The 13,157-nt window shown below is 56.3% G+C and overlaps 2 protein-coding genes across 2 annotated transcripts in view; both read right to left on the bottom strand.

Moving 5' to 3' along the window:
- Positions 1–7,132: 7,132 nt before the first annotated feature.
- Positions 7,133–9,547, bottom strand: RPL10A (ribosomal protein L10a). Its single transcript, XM_004458310.5, has 6 exons — positions 9,460–9,547; positions 9,107–9,181; positions 8,943–9,023; positions 8,465–8,613; positions 7,596–7,768; positions 7,133–7,333 (listed from the first exon to the last, which is right to left on the bottom strand). Exons 1-6 carry the CDS (start codon positions 9,462–9,464, stop codon positions 7,163–7,165), a joined length of 654 nt encoding a protein of 217 aa, XP_004458367.1. The 5' UTR covers positions 9,465–9,547; the 3' UTR covers positions 7,133–7,162.
- A 1,944-nt stretch (positions 9,548–11,491) lies between these two features.
- FANCE (FA complementation group E) overlaps positions 11,492–13,157 on the bottom strand; it is a 30,583-nt gene continuing 28,917 nt past the window's right edge. Inside the window, exon 10 of the mRNA XM_058306618.1 lies at positions 11,492–12,640. Within this exon, the coding sequence (XP_058162601.1) occupies positions 12,539–12,640 (102 nt within the window). The 3' untranslated portion in view covers positions 11,492–12,538. The remainder of the gene's footprint in view (positions 12,641–13,157) is intronic.

Here is a 13,157-nt window from a genome sequence, read left to right as displayed (position 1 = left end):
GCCCGGGGGGGGGGGGGCCTCCCACCTCCCCCCGCCACACGCACTCCCTGCCACTGTTCTGCGCTTTACCTGGGGGCGAAGCACCCCCCGGCTCGGCCCAGCCTCGGCCACCGCAGAGGCGGGGGGGGGGGGGCGGGAGGGCACCTGCGGGCTCAGGCGTGCGTGGCCGCCACCCGCCCGGGGAGCCTGACGGGCAGGCGAGGGGAGAATGGAGCCGGGGTGAGGGGCCCCAGGAAGGACCGGATCGGGTTGGCACCTGCTGCGTGCCGGGCCCCTCGTGGCATCCGCGGGGCCCGCGGGGATCTCTGCTTCAGGGGAGATGCCGAGGCTCAGAGATGCGGGGGCGCCCGCGGGAGGGCTGAGCAGAGCAGAGCCGAGCCCTCGCCCAGGACCCCCGTCCCCAGAGCCCAGGTTTACCTACCTCCCTGGCCGGGGGCTGGCTCCAGCGGCTCGAGGGCACAGGTCTGCCCTGCGGGGCCGGGGCAGAGCGGCGGGCAGGGGGTCGGGCCCCTCGGGGCTGGCGCGCCTGAGGGCCGGAGGGGCGCACGCTTCCCCAGAGCCTGCCCCTGGTGCAGGGGGCCTAGCGGGTCCTAGAGCCCCAGCAGCCCCGGTCCAGGCCCAGAAATAGGCCCGGGGACCCCTAGGGGGATGTCACCCCAGTTTCTGGGCAGAGCGGCGGCCCCGGGAGGAGGTAGCAGAAGGCTCGGGGTCCTCCCTCGCCCGCGGCACGTGGGCGCAGCCCCCTGCCCTCGCCCTGCCTCCGTCCGCCTGGCCCGGGCCTGAAGGTCCGAATGGCCCTGTTGTCCTTCCCAGCGGCGGGGCCCCGGAGCCACCCAGCCTGTCGCCAGCACCAGCAGCCTTGGGGCATTTATGAGTGTCATATGAAGTACTGTCCCCTTCCCCTCCCCACGCCCCGCCCTCAGCTCCGGGCCTCACAGTTCGCGTATCGCTCAGGCCACCTCCCAACCCAACCTAGGTTTTGTAATGTATATTATATATATTTTTGTGTATTTTTTAAATCCAGCTGTGATGGGTTGTATCGTCAATGCGGTGCGGGGCTGGGGTAGAAGCCCTCGAGCCCGTCTCCTGCTCAAAAACAGACAAATAAAGAATTAAAGTGATTTATCTGTGGGTCGGTTGTGTGGCCAGCCGCGTGCCAGGCTTCTGGCTGGGGCAGCCTGGAGCGGAGGGCATGGCCTGGTGTGGCAGCCCCCCCCTCTGCCCATAAAAGCTTTACTCGAAATCTCTCCCATCCGGTCCTGCCACCAGCTGAGCACTTATATAGGCACGACTTTCTACCTTTCATTGTCTCCCCCCATAATCCCAGAGAGGTGAAGTGACCTGTCTAAGGCCACACAGCTTCTGAGAAGGGAGCGCCGGGCCCCAGTGCTCCCACACTGTCTTCACAGACAAGGCGCGGTGGCTGTTGGGGGCGGTCAGCTTCAGTCTGCATGGGAGCAAAGAGCCTCAAGAAGGGCGTGTTGCTCTCCGGAGCTGACGGCTGCTCGGCAGCAGAGGGCAGATCCCCGCCGATGTGGCCGCCCCGCAGGCACATCTCCCCGCCGAGCCCCCAGCCGGGATCGTTGTCCCCCAGCCATCCCTGATGGACACTTCCGCAGGGAGGCCTGTGGTCTGGTGTGTGACCTGCGCTAGCCTTTTCACTGGCAGTTAAATACGGGTGAATTTGCTAGACTCGGCCAACTAGGTATCTCCAGAGCATTTGGCGCTGAGGGGCTGTGACAACACAATTGAGCATGGGATGCTGAAGGAGAATGAGATGAGACGCTAGAATTGGGGCACAATAGAATACAAGACACCAATTAAATTTGATTTGCTCACACACAGTACATATATTCTTTAGTTTAACTATGTCCTTTGCAATACAAAAAGAGTATTCATTGTTTATCTGCAATTCGAATTGAATTGGGTGCCCTGAATTTTTGTTTGTTAAACCTGGCAAACTTTACTAGCATCTAGTCTTCCAAAGCACCCGGGCCAGGGAAATGGACTTTGGCCCAGTGGTTAGGGTGCCCGCCTACCACATGGGAGATCCGCGGTTCAAGCCCCGGGCCTCCTTGACCCGTGTGGAGCTGGCCCATGCGCAGTGCTGATGCGCGCAAGGAGTGCCCTGCCACGCAGGGGTGTCCCCTGCGTAGGGGAGCCCCATGCACAAGGAGTGCGCCCCGTAAGGAGAGCCGCCCAGTGTGAAAGGACGCAGCAAAAAGACACAGAAAACAGACAACCGGGGGAGGGGAGGGGAATTAAATAAATAAAAATAAATCTTTAAAAAATAAAAAAATATAAAGCACCCGGGCCAACCTTCAGTTTTGCAAATGGGGAAACTAAGGCTTACATTTATTTATTGTTTTTTATCCCCCCACCCACCCAGTTGTCTGCTCTCTGTGTCCATTCACTGTGTATTCTTCTTTGTCTGCTTCTATCCTTACCAGCGGCACGGGAATCTGTGTCTCTTTTTGTTGCGTCATCTTGCTGTGTCAGCTCTCCGTGTGGGCGGCGCCATTCCTGGGCAGGCTGCACTTTCCTTCACCCTGGGTGGCTCTCCCCACGGGGTGCACTCCTTGGGCGTGGGGCTCCCCTATGTGGGGGACACCCCTGTGTGGCACGGCACTCCTTGTGCGCATCAGCACTGCGCATGGGCCAGCTCCACATGGGTCAGGGAGGCCCGGGGCTTGAACCGTGGACCTCCCGTGTGGTAGGCGGACGCCCTAACCGCTGGGCCACGTCCGCTTCCCGAGGCTGAATTTACATGCTTTACTCATTGCAGGATTTAACGCAGGCGAGCCTGACTTGAGCCCCTGTGCCTAGTGACATGCTCGAGTGACAATCAGGTGGCCTTTTGTCTGGGCCCACTGGATTGGAAGGTGCCTGCAGACTGCAGGCCAGCAGCCAGCCTGTTCCAAATCCCAGCCACCCACCGCGGCTTTAAAGTCCAGCACTCCAGGCTGTCGCTTGGGAAGGGGAGGGTGCCCAGAAGCTGAGTCAGGTTGGGGGGGAGTCCTGGAGGCAGAAACGGGTTTATGGAGCACCTCCCGGTGAGGAGAGGGGCGCTCGGTCTCTTGTGCCACCTCAGCTGCCTGGTCTGCTGCGTCTCTCATTGTCTCTCCTCTGTGTCTCTTTCTGATGCGTCGTCTTGCTGCGCCAGCTCTCTGCTTAGGCCAGCTTGCCTTTACCAGGAGGTCCTGGGCATCGAACCCTGGACCTCCTAAATGGTAGATGGGAGCCCAGATGCTCGAGCCACATCTGCTTGCCTGGGTCTCATTTACAGGGAGAGAAAAGGGCCCACTGGCCTTGCAAAACCCAGGCTTTGCTCTCATAGCCACATCTCGTGGGTGCTTGAAGCGTCAAGTGCGGTGTTGCCATCACACCTCTCCCAGAGTAAACAGCCTTCTGAAAATTGCCTTTAGACCATGGGTCTTTCTCGTGCAAGTAACTTAAGGACTGAAATAGGGCCCCGCCCAAGGCTCTCCCGGAAGTGGTCCTTCCTGCTCAGGGTCCTGGGGAAAGCTGTAAGGAAAGACCGAGAGAGCTGGAGACCCAGAAGCCCCTCTAATAATGGCCCGTCTCTTCTGCCCCTCAGTTGCCCTGCTCTGCTGTGCCTGGGAGGAATTCAGTCGTTTTCTCGGTTGTGCAGCCACGGCCCAACACTCTGCCAGTTTTCTTGGGACTCTACCTCCCTGCACACAGAGGCCTGGTCCCCAAATTGTAACTCCGGTGTACACTAATATCCCAGAGCTGGGATTTTATTAAAATAGCTGAACCTGCATGGACAGTCTGGAGCACCTGTCCCCACACGTTCTTCCCATTTTTGCCATTTTCCCTTGTTCTCCTGGCTCCTCTCCCTCTCCGTTTATCTTGTGGTGCTGCAGGCTCTGGAGGGCAAGCAGCGTGACTCAGCTTGGATTCCCCAGAGTCCAGCAGTCGTGAGTCCATCAGTATTTGCTTAATAGTTGGGGGAAGCAAATGTGGCTCAAAGAGTTGGGAACCCACCTACCACAGGGGGCAGGTCCCAAGTTTGGTTCCTGGTGCCCCCTAAAGAAGACGAGCGAGACAGTGAGCTGACGCAATGAGATGATGCGACGAGGAGACAAAGAGGAAACAGTGAGGCACAACAAGCAGGGAGCAGATGTGGCTCAAGTGATTGGATGCCTCCCTCCCACATGGCAGATCCCGGGTTTGGTTCCCATGTGCCTCCTAAAGAGAAGATGAGTAGACACAGAGTAGACACAGAGCAGACAGAGCACAAATGATGAGGTGGGGAGAAATAAATTAAAATCTTAAAATATATATTCAGTTGGTTTTTAAGGAATCCTACCCCAATGTATGAGGCCTAATAGATTTACAAAGTGGAATGGATTTGATTTAAGTGTAGGCATTTCAAGTAATAGTCCAGGAAGACTCATGTTACCAAGTACACCAAGTGTTTTGTAAACATACCTGTTTACCTTGCCTTTGAGTTTCTAAAGTAATTTTTCAAGGATTCTAATCCTTGGTTCATTTTAAACAGGAAGGTCTGGCCGATTTTGAAGGCACCTTCTCCCCGTGCACCGGGAAGAGACGAGCTAGCCTCAGGTATTGCCCCACTGAGAATCTGAGCTCAGCTGAGAGGGGCTGGAGGCCGTGCACTTGAATGGAATCGTGCATTCCCCAAGATTCACGGAAGGCCCCCCAGGCTGAGCCCGACCAGCAGGTGTGTGCCAAGGCTAGCACAGTGAGTGGGTACTACGTGTGCACAGCCGAGAGGTCACCATCTGGGCGCCAGGTGCCTGGCACTGCACACCTTTGCGGTTAGAGGCTCGCTTGTCTCCAGAGCGGCACGGCTGGGATTCAAACCCAGGCAATGGGCTGGAGTAATTTAATAATAATAATTTAACTGCACGCAGCTCTCGCATGCACCATACTGTTGAGTGTGCATCTGGGGGGGTCATGAGAAACCCCCCCACCCGGGGTGCCGTGAGACCACTGTGCCACCGACAACTTCCTTCTCAAGAGACACCCGCTGGGCTCGGCCCCACATGGCGCGAGCATTTGCTGTTCTCATGGACCCCACACGTGTGCCCTTCAAGGGCGCCTCAGAATTGGCCGCCAGAGCTGCAGCTGGCGCCCACCGCGGCACACGGCAGGGGCTGCAGTTTGTTTTTGCTGTACTTTGGGTCTTGTTAGCAGCTTTGACTGTTAAGGTAGGGCACAAAATGTATGCACACTTGTAAAGTTGTTTTATCATCTTCCTTTGGTCATGAATTTTGGCTTATTTTAGGTGTTGCCTTTTTTCCAATTACCTTTTAAAAACACAAGAAAAGCTCACGAAAAATAGCAACTACTCAATTTTAATTCCCAGTTGACTTTGGTTAACAGTTGGCTATTTAAGTTTCCAAATCATTTTTACTATGCATACCTTTTCCCCCTTGAATTAAACTGGGTCCGGCCTAGTTTTTTTTTTTTTTACGAGGTCCTGGGTGGAACCAGGGATCTATCTCATGGACTGGAAGCAGGCACTCAACCACTGAGCCATACCCGCCCCGCCTACCTAGGTTTCTTACCCTTCTCCCTCCTTGTCAGGAGCACTGCTGGACAAGACTAGCTCTTTTATCACCTGCTTTCTAATACTACGCTGATAGGTTTGCTCCCTCCCCTGGTCTATCAGCTCCAGGACCGCAACCGCTGTCAGCAGCAAGAACTAGAATGCACTGCAAGCCGTTACTAAGTTTTAACCGCAAGCCTGGTGTTCTTCACAGTTCAAGGACGATAAAGCTGGTTTCAAGTGCAGTGTTTTGCATCTACGTTTTTCTTAAAGCTTTGGATTAACCTTTCAGCTCTACTTTAAAAATGGAAGGATGAACTGGTTTCTGTTTACCCAAGTTAAGTGAAGCAGATTCAAGCCAAAGGTTAAATCACAGGCATTTCCCACACCATAATCCACCTTTTCAGTATTGGGCGCCGGACATTTAGTGCCTCAGAGGGCCACGGGAGGGGGCCGAGCACACCTAGGGCAAAGGGCCTGGAAATTTCCACTGCCTAACTCCAGCCATGTTTTTTTTTTTAAAGATTTTTTTCTCTCCCCTTCTCCACCCCAAGTTGTCTGCTCTGTGTCCATTTGCTGTGTGTTCTGTGACCGCTTCTATCCTTTTCAGAGGCACCAGCAATCTGTTTGTTGCGTCATCTTACTGCGTCAGCTCTCCATGTGGGTGCACCATTCCGGGGCAGGCTGCACTTTTTTCGCGCTGGGCGGCTCTCCTTCCGGGGCGCACTCCTTGTGCGTGGGGCTCCCCTAAGCGGGGGACAGCCCTACGTGGCAGGGCACTCCTTGCACGCATCAGCACTGTGTATGGGTCAGCTGCACATGGGTCAAGGAGGCCCGGGGTTTGAACCGCGGACCTCCCATGTGGTAGACGGACGCCCTAACCACTGGGCCAAGTCCACATCCCTCCAGCCATGTTTTGACCCCACCCTCCACACTAGAAAACTAAAATTTAAAGTCTGTGAATTGCAATTTTGTGCTCATGCTCTTCCCAAACCATCAACTTGCCCAGTAAAATGATCTCAACAGGTTTTCAATTGGGGGTCAGACCCCTCAGAAATGCCTACAAGTTCCTCTGATTTTAGGGGGTGTTTGTTAATTACTTCCACCTGAAACAATTTCAGGCCCACTGGAACTCAACCTCCATTTTAACTCCCCCAGTGATTCAAACACAAAAAACTGCAAATTAAGAACCCAATATACATGGAAGCAGCTTCAGGCTATCAGGATAGAGCCCGATGGGAGTGGGTGCAGCTCAGGCGGTTGGGTGCCTGGCTCCCACATGGGAGGTTCTGGTGCCTCACAAGACAGTGAGCAAGAGCCATGGGGTAGGGGTGGAGAGAACAAACCCCTTAAAAAAAAAAGATCCTGCCCTCATTCCACTACTGAACTGCCCCTTTCCACCCTGCCTAGGCCACCCGTGCTATCCCGTGCTCTCAGGAGAAAGCAGGACTCTGAAGGCACCAAGAATGCCCTCCCGTCAGTAGCACGGCTAACTTAGTGGCTACCCATCACCAAGGTGCCAGAAACACACTATGAGCTCACGAAGTCCCTGTCTCCCCACCACACATGCCCAATCACAAGCAGACACGGTAATGGCGGCACCAGGGTTTACTGAGCTGTGACTTAGTACAAGCGCTGGGGCTTGCCCATGGTGCTCTTGATGTACAAGGCCCGGACATTCTGCCAATTCTTCTTAAGCAGTGACACCAGGAAGTTCACAGCTAGGTGAATGTTGTACACGAGCTCGTCGTCCGTCATCTTCACGTGGCCAACTGCCACAGCTAGACACAGCACCTGGAGGCAAGGACAGACAGCACTCAGGCCAGGACGGGGGAAGCGGCCAGACGGCCACTCCACCATCCCCCAGGGACTAAGAGCAGGGCTCAGTCCCAGGCTAAGGAAAAGCTTCAAGTCTGATCAGTGACCCAACTGGGTAAGGTCTTACCAAGCTGTTACACAAACCTGGGCCCCTTCTGCACCCCCTCACCTGCAGCCTTGAAGGAATCCCAGAATGCTGCCAGCACCCCCCAGCCCACAGCAACCAGCCTGGCCTCACCTTCTTCATCTGGAACTTGATTGTGGACTTCACTTCATCGACTTTGGCCACCATGTTCTCGTTGTGGGTCAGCAGGGAAGGGAACTTGCCAGCCTTATTCAGGCCTGGGCCCAGGATTCGGGGAATCTGCTTGATCAGGGACTCTGAGGCCAAAAAGGCATCATACTTCTTGGCTTGAAAAGAGGAATACTGGATGCTTAGGATCTGGCCACAGGGGCAGACCTCCAAACGCGGCACGCACAGCCAGGCCAGGGGGGTGCTGTGAACAAGGCACAACATGTGGCCTCCCAACAGCACCCCCTGCTCCTCTCCACGTACCAAACCGTTTACACACCCACCCCCAGTGCCAGCGAGCCCCATTCCATTCCCTGGGCTTTCAACTGGTATAAAGCTCACATAAAACCGGGTCTCAGAAAACCAGGAAGACCCACAGTCCATGGGAAGTTACAAGAGAATATCTCACACTCAGACTGTTTGGGTTCAAATTCTACCTTCCTACTTCCTAGCCATGAACTTTGGGCATGAGACAACTCGGGACACCTTTTCCCTTCCTGTAAAATGGGTATAATATCGCTACCTAGATCACACAGGGGTCCCAGGAAGAAGAAAACAACTCAGAGCGCAATAGCACCTGGCTAGTCAACTCTAGCTAGTTCACCTATTTATGCAGAACCAACGCTGCCCGCCCCCCACACTGAACCACCCTCACAACTGTGGAAAAGCTACCGAACATCAAGTCACTATTTAGACGTCCCAACCAGATCCTTTTCCTATCCATTCGCCATTTTCCGTTAAATCCAAGTGACAGAAACACTACTTTTTTCCCCCATAGCCCTATCCCGGAGGCCATGCGACAGCAGCCGGCTCACCCAGCTTCTTCACCAGCTTTTTGTTCTTGTTGAGCTTCTTCAGAGCCTCGATGTCCATGTGGGGGATGTCCACAGCCTTGGCCTCATCGCAGTGCTGCTGGTCCCCCAGGACGCACACAGAGAACTTGGGGCGGGGAGTGGACTTCAGCCTGCGCGAGGGGGAACAGGACAGGTGAGGCCCGCTCCCGGGCTGCAGGGACAGGTGCAGGGGTCTGGGGCCGGGGCGGCGGAGCCTTACCCGGCGCGTCCACATTCACCAACAGCTGGTCTGGCTTCTCAGACCAGCCGGCGGGCTCGGCCGGGGCCGCCCCACGCCTCCCCTCATGTTTTAAGACCCAGGGTGGGGGTCGTCCAGCCGAGCCCGCCCGGGCCCCTCAGGACCGCGCGCGGCCGCCTCGGGCTCGGCTCGGCAGGAGCCTGCAGGGGAGGCGGCGGTCCGCGGGCGCCGAGGGCCGGGCGGGGGGAGAACGGTGCCAACCTGACGGTGCCCGAGAAACGCTTGTCCTTCTGCGGGTCGTAGTTCTTCAAGCTGATCTGCAGCTCCACCGTTTCCAAAAACCTGGGCGAGAGGACCCCGGTGAGCCGCGCCCCGGCGGAGCCGCCCCGGGCGGCCCGGCCCTGCCCCGGGGAGGCCGCACTCACTTCCGGCGCTTGCGCTGGTTCCCGTGCAGGACCTCCCGCACCGCCTCGTAGAGGGTGTCGCGCGACACTTTGCTGCTGCGAGGGAGAAGGCGACGCGCGCTCAGGGCCGGCGCCCTCGGCGGGGCAGCGGCCAGGACCCACGCCCCGGGGCCGGGCGCGGCGCGGGGCCTCGTCTCCCGACCCGGCGGGGAAGGGGTCCCGCGGGCCCAGCCCCCGTAAGAACATGCCCCGCGGCGGGACTGGCACAAGAGCCCCCCCGCTTCTGTCCACAGGGCCCCCAGCCCCGGCGGGAGGCGCGGATGGGCGCGGATGGGTCCGGACGGGCGCAGATGACAAAACTCGGCGACACGTACCTCATGGTGGCCCACGCGCGGTGACCGGAAAAGAGACTAGCACACGCCGCGCATGCGCTCAAATAGGGCCGCCTGCTCTCGCGAGAGCCGCCTTCTCCTGGGCCGGCCTCCGGAGCGCGTTGCTGGCGCTAGGTCCCCGGGGGCGCCGCCCTGTGCGGCCGCTAGGGGGCGCCGCCGCGCGCGGCTCCACTCGGCCTGCGCGGAGGACAGACCGCGGCTGCTCCGCTGGGGATGTGCGCGGGGTTCTAGCACCCAGTTACCCGTACTGGGGACTGCACCCTAAAGATCGAAGAGCAGGCGAGCCTGGCGGAGCCCTCAGGCCTCCTCTGCCCCTTCCTCCCGCCCTCCACCCCACCTTCGGTTCTCAAAAGCAGGTTCTACTTTATGACCATGTTTACTTTCTTGATCCTGATAACTACTTACGGAGGTTACAAAAGTATCTTTGTTCTTAGGAAACGCACTTGTAATTATTAAGTATGGAAGGAGGAGGATGGATTCGACCTACTCGCAAATGTTTAGAAAATAGATAAACGGGGTAGATGGATGGATAGAACTGCAAAGTTGGAGGATCTAGGTATTTGGATGGGGGTAGGTTGGAGTTCTTCATGTGGATCTTGTATTATTTCTGGAACTGCCCTGTAAGTTTGAAATTATTTCAAAATAAGCAACTTTTAAAAAATCACCCGACCCTTACCACCCAAAAAGCAGGCTTTATTCCTGGGCCTGACCTCCCTCTCTCATCACCTGCTCTAACGGGATTCATGGTTTCTAAGGACATTGTGGTAAGGAAGAAGTGTCAAGAAAAGCCCCTCAAAGCCTCCAGCAAGCGAAGGCTGGGAAGGTACAATCACAAACTTTCACTTGGTAGTTGACTCAGTAGCATCCACTCATCAAGTTCACTAAGAACCAGGTGCCTAGCAGGTGCAGTGGGGAGGATGCAAAACAGACATGCCCACAGCATCGCATACCCATAAGGTGTCTTTTCAACCCTTCCCCCTGCCCAGCAGCCCCCAGGAGCTATTCAGAGCCCTCCTCAATTGTCACCTTCCCTAAAGCCTTCCCCAACTCCAGAATGAGTCACTCACACCTTTAAGCCCCCCAGAGGTCACTGCATGCTTCACAGAGCCCACATGCAGCCTCAGAGGTAGGGCTGGGGTGGGTGGTATCATGCCTTATCTGACCCACAGAGCGTGTACTTCTCCACCCTATACTCAGAACTAACCTTCTGCCTGTGGAACATTTCACCAGGAAAAAAAGATGTCCCTTTTCACTGAGCTGGGAGGGGATGGGGGCTAGCGCCAAATACCTAGAGGTAATGGGAAGGCAGGCACCACCGCTTTTTAAAATTTTTATTTTTCACATATTTTTAATGGGAGGGAAGTGCTACAAAATTGTTTTGAGGAATGTGTGGACAGGAAAAGCGATGCTGTCACTCCTTTGGCTTTCTTGTGTTCTGAAAAGACTCAGGTTATTTTAGCACTAGAAACCTATAGAAAGCTTTCCTCCAACATAGGTGTTTTTCTCTTGCCAACAGACCACGCCTCTGCCCAGCTACCGGGTGGTCACGTGCCTGGGGAAGGCCAGGCCTTTCCTCAGCCCCAGGACGTGGTCGCAGCGTGAGCCAGGCTCTTAAACTCCAGCGGCGTGGGAGGCACCTGGAGGCCTGCTCAAACAGACTGCCGGCTCCACCCTCAGGGGTTCTGGTGCAGTAGCTCTGAGACCCGCCGAGGGTGTGCATGTCCAACAGGTTTCCAGGGGCCACGCTGGAGAAGCCCGACCTAAGCCCGTCCTCCCTTTGACAGTGATTGGCTCAGGACTGACCGTGGACCACAATTTGGGCAATGATCACTAGGAGGCAATCTGCTGTAGGGGGCAGGGAGGGTGTTTCCAGGGCACTAGAAGTAATGAGTTCTCTGTTCTCTGTCAACCTTTGGGCATGACCACTGCTTCTATTGACTTTCTGTTTTTTATTAAATACACTGATAAATTATTATTCACGTCAGAAATAAAAACACATATAGTCATAACATACTTTTTTTTTTTTAAAGATTTATTTATTTTAATTCCCTCCCCCTCCCCTGGTTGTCTGTTCTTGGTGTCTATTTGCTGCGTCTTGTTTCTTTGTCCGCTTCTGTTGTCGTCAGCGGCACGGGAAGTGTGGGCGGCGCCATTCCTGGGCAGTCTGCACTTTCTTTCGCGCTGGGTGGCTTTTCCTCACGGGCGCACTCCTTGCGCGTGGGGCGGGGACACCCTTGCGTGGCATGGCACTCCTTGCGCGCATCAGCGCTGCGCATGGCCAGCTGCACACGGGTCAAGGAGGCCCGGGGTTTGAACCGCGGACCTCCCATATGGTAGATGGATGCCCTAACCAGGGGGCCAAAGTCCGTTTCCCAACATACACTTTTTTAAGATGTTTATTTCTCCCTTTCAATCCCCACTGTTTTGTGCTCGCTGCCTGCTCTCTGTCTGTTGTTAGTCATGTGCTTTCTGTGCCTGCTCGTTTTCTTTTTTTAGGAGGCACCAGGAACCCAACCCATGGGAGGGAGGTGCCCAATCACTTGGGCCACCTCCACTCCCTGCTTGTCTCCTTGTTACGTCATCTTGCTGCATCAACTCGTTACACCAGCCCATCACGTCAGCTCACTGTCTTGCTTATCTTCTTTTGGAGGCACCAGAAACTGAACCTGGGACCTCCCATGTGGCAGGCGGGTGCCCAACTGTTTGAGCCACATCCACTTCCCCACAACATACAATTGAGCACAGGAGATGTGTGCTAAGCACAAAAGTCCCCTGGAGTATCATATGTCTACTAGGGTCTATCAGAAAGTTTCTGTCCCTGTGCCCTGAGAAAGAAATAACAAGGAATGGGCTTGGGGTCAGCAGTCCTTGCAAATGACACCTGGCCCCCTTAGGCAGGGAGGCCAAGACATCCCCTCTGCAGCCTGGAGCAGAGCGGCAGTGGGCCCCGGGATGGCCAGGCTCAGGCTTTACCGCAGGCAAGGGGCCAGGGTAAGCTGGGGAGGGCAGCAGTGTCCTCAGGGGGCTGGGGAGGGAGCTGCTGGGGGCTCCTGGGTGATGGTCAGGGGGCCAGGCGTCTCAGGGCGGCCTGCAGGGACTTCCTCAGGAAGGTGGTGTTGAGCTCCAGGGCTGTGGCCAGGGCCGCCCTGTGGGTGTCGGTGATCTGCAGAAAGGAGAATCAGGCCAGGGCTCCCGGAGCCCACCCCTCCCCAGTCCCGGGCTGTGCAGGGGAGAGGCAGCGGCAGGCGGCACGCAAGGACGGGAGGAAGAGGAGGACACCGTCCCGAGCAACCTAACGTCATTACTTCACCATGGGTAAGCAAGGTCTTTGGATCTGGGTGGGCCTGGGGTAAACACAGGCTGCACAGCTCACCAAGCTGGCCACACTAGTAACGGCTGACAATGACCGTGCTTACCAGGTGGCAGCACTTTACGGGCACTACTCGTCACAGCCCCTTCGTGTTACAGATGAGAAAACACGTTCGGAGACATGTGAAGGAAGATGCCACCTTCCTTCTGGGCCGCAGGTTTTCCTCCTGCCCTGCTGCTATGACCTCCTGACAGGTCTCCAGCCCCATATCATCACAGAGCCAGAGGCTTCTTTCTCAAATGCTAATCTGACAGTCACTCCCAGCTGCCCGCCCTCGGGCGGCTCCCCAGGTCTCACACTGGAGGTCCTC

This window comes from Dasypus novemcinctus, chromosome 11 (genome assembly GCF_030445035.2).
Source record: "Dasypus novemcinctus isolate mDasNov1 chromosome 11, mDasNov1.1.hap2, whole genome shotgun sequence".
NCBI classification, from domain to species: domain Eukaryota; kingdom Metazoa; phylum Chordata; class Mammalia; order Cingulata; family Dasypodidae; genus Dasypus; species Dasypus novemcinctus.
This window is presented reverse-complemented; position numbering and strand designations above follow the sequence as displayed.

Bases quoted from the DNA above. Each gene is read 5' to 3' on its own strand.
- RPL10A (XM_004458310.5), bottom strand. The intron at 8,614-8,942 runs GTTGGCACCGTT...CCCCTCGCGCAG, and splicing joins CGTTTCTCGGGCACCGTCAG to GCTGAAGTCCACTCCCCGCC. The intron at 7,334-7,595 runs GTGAGGCCAGGC...CCTTGCCTCCAG, and splicing joins TCAAGTTCCAGATGAAGAAG to GTGCTGTGTCTAGCTGTGGC.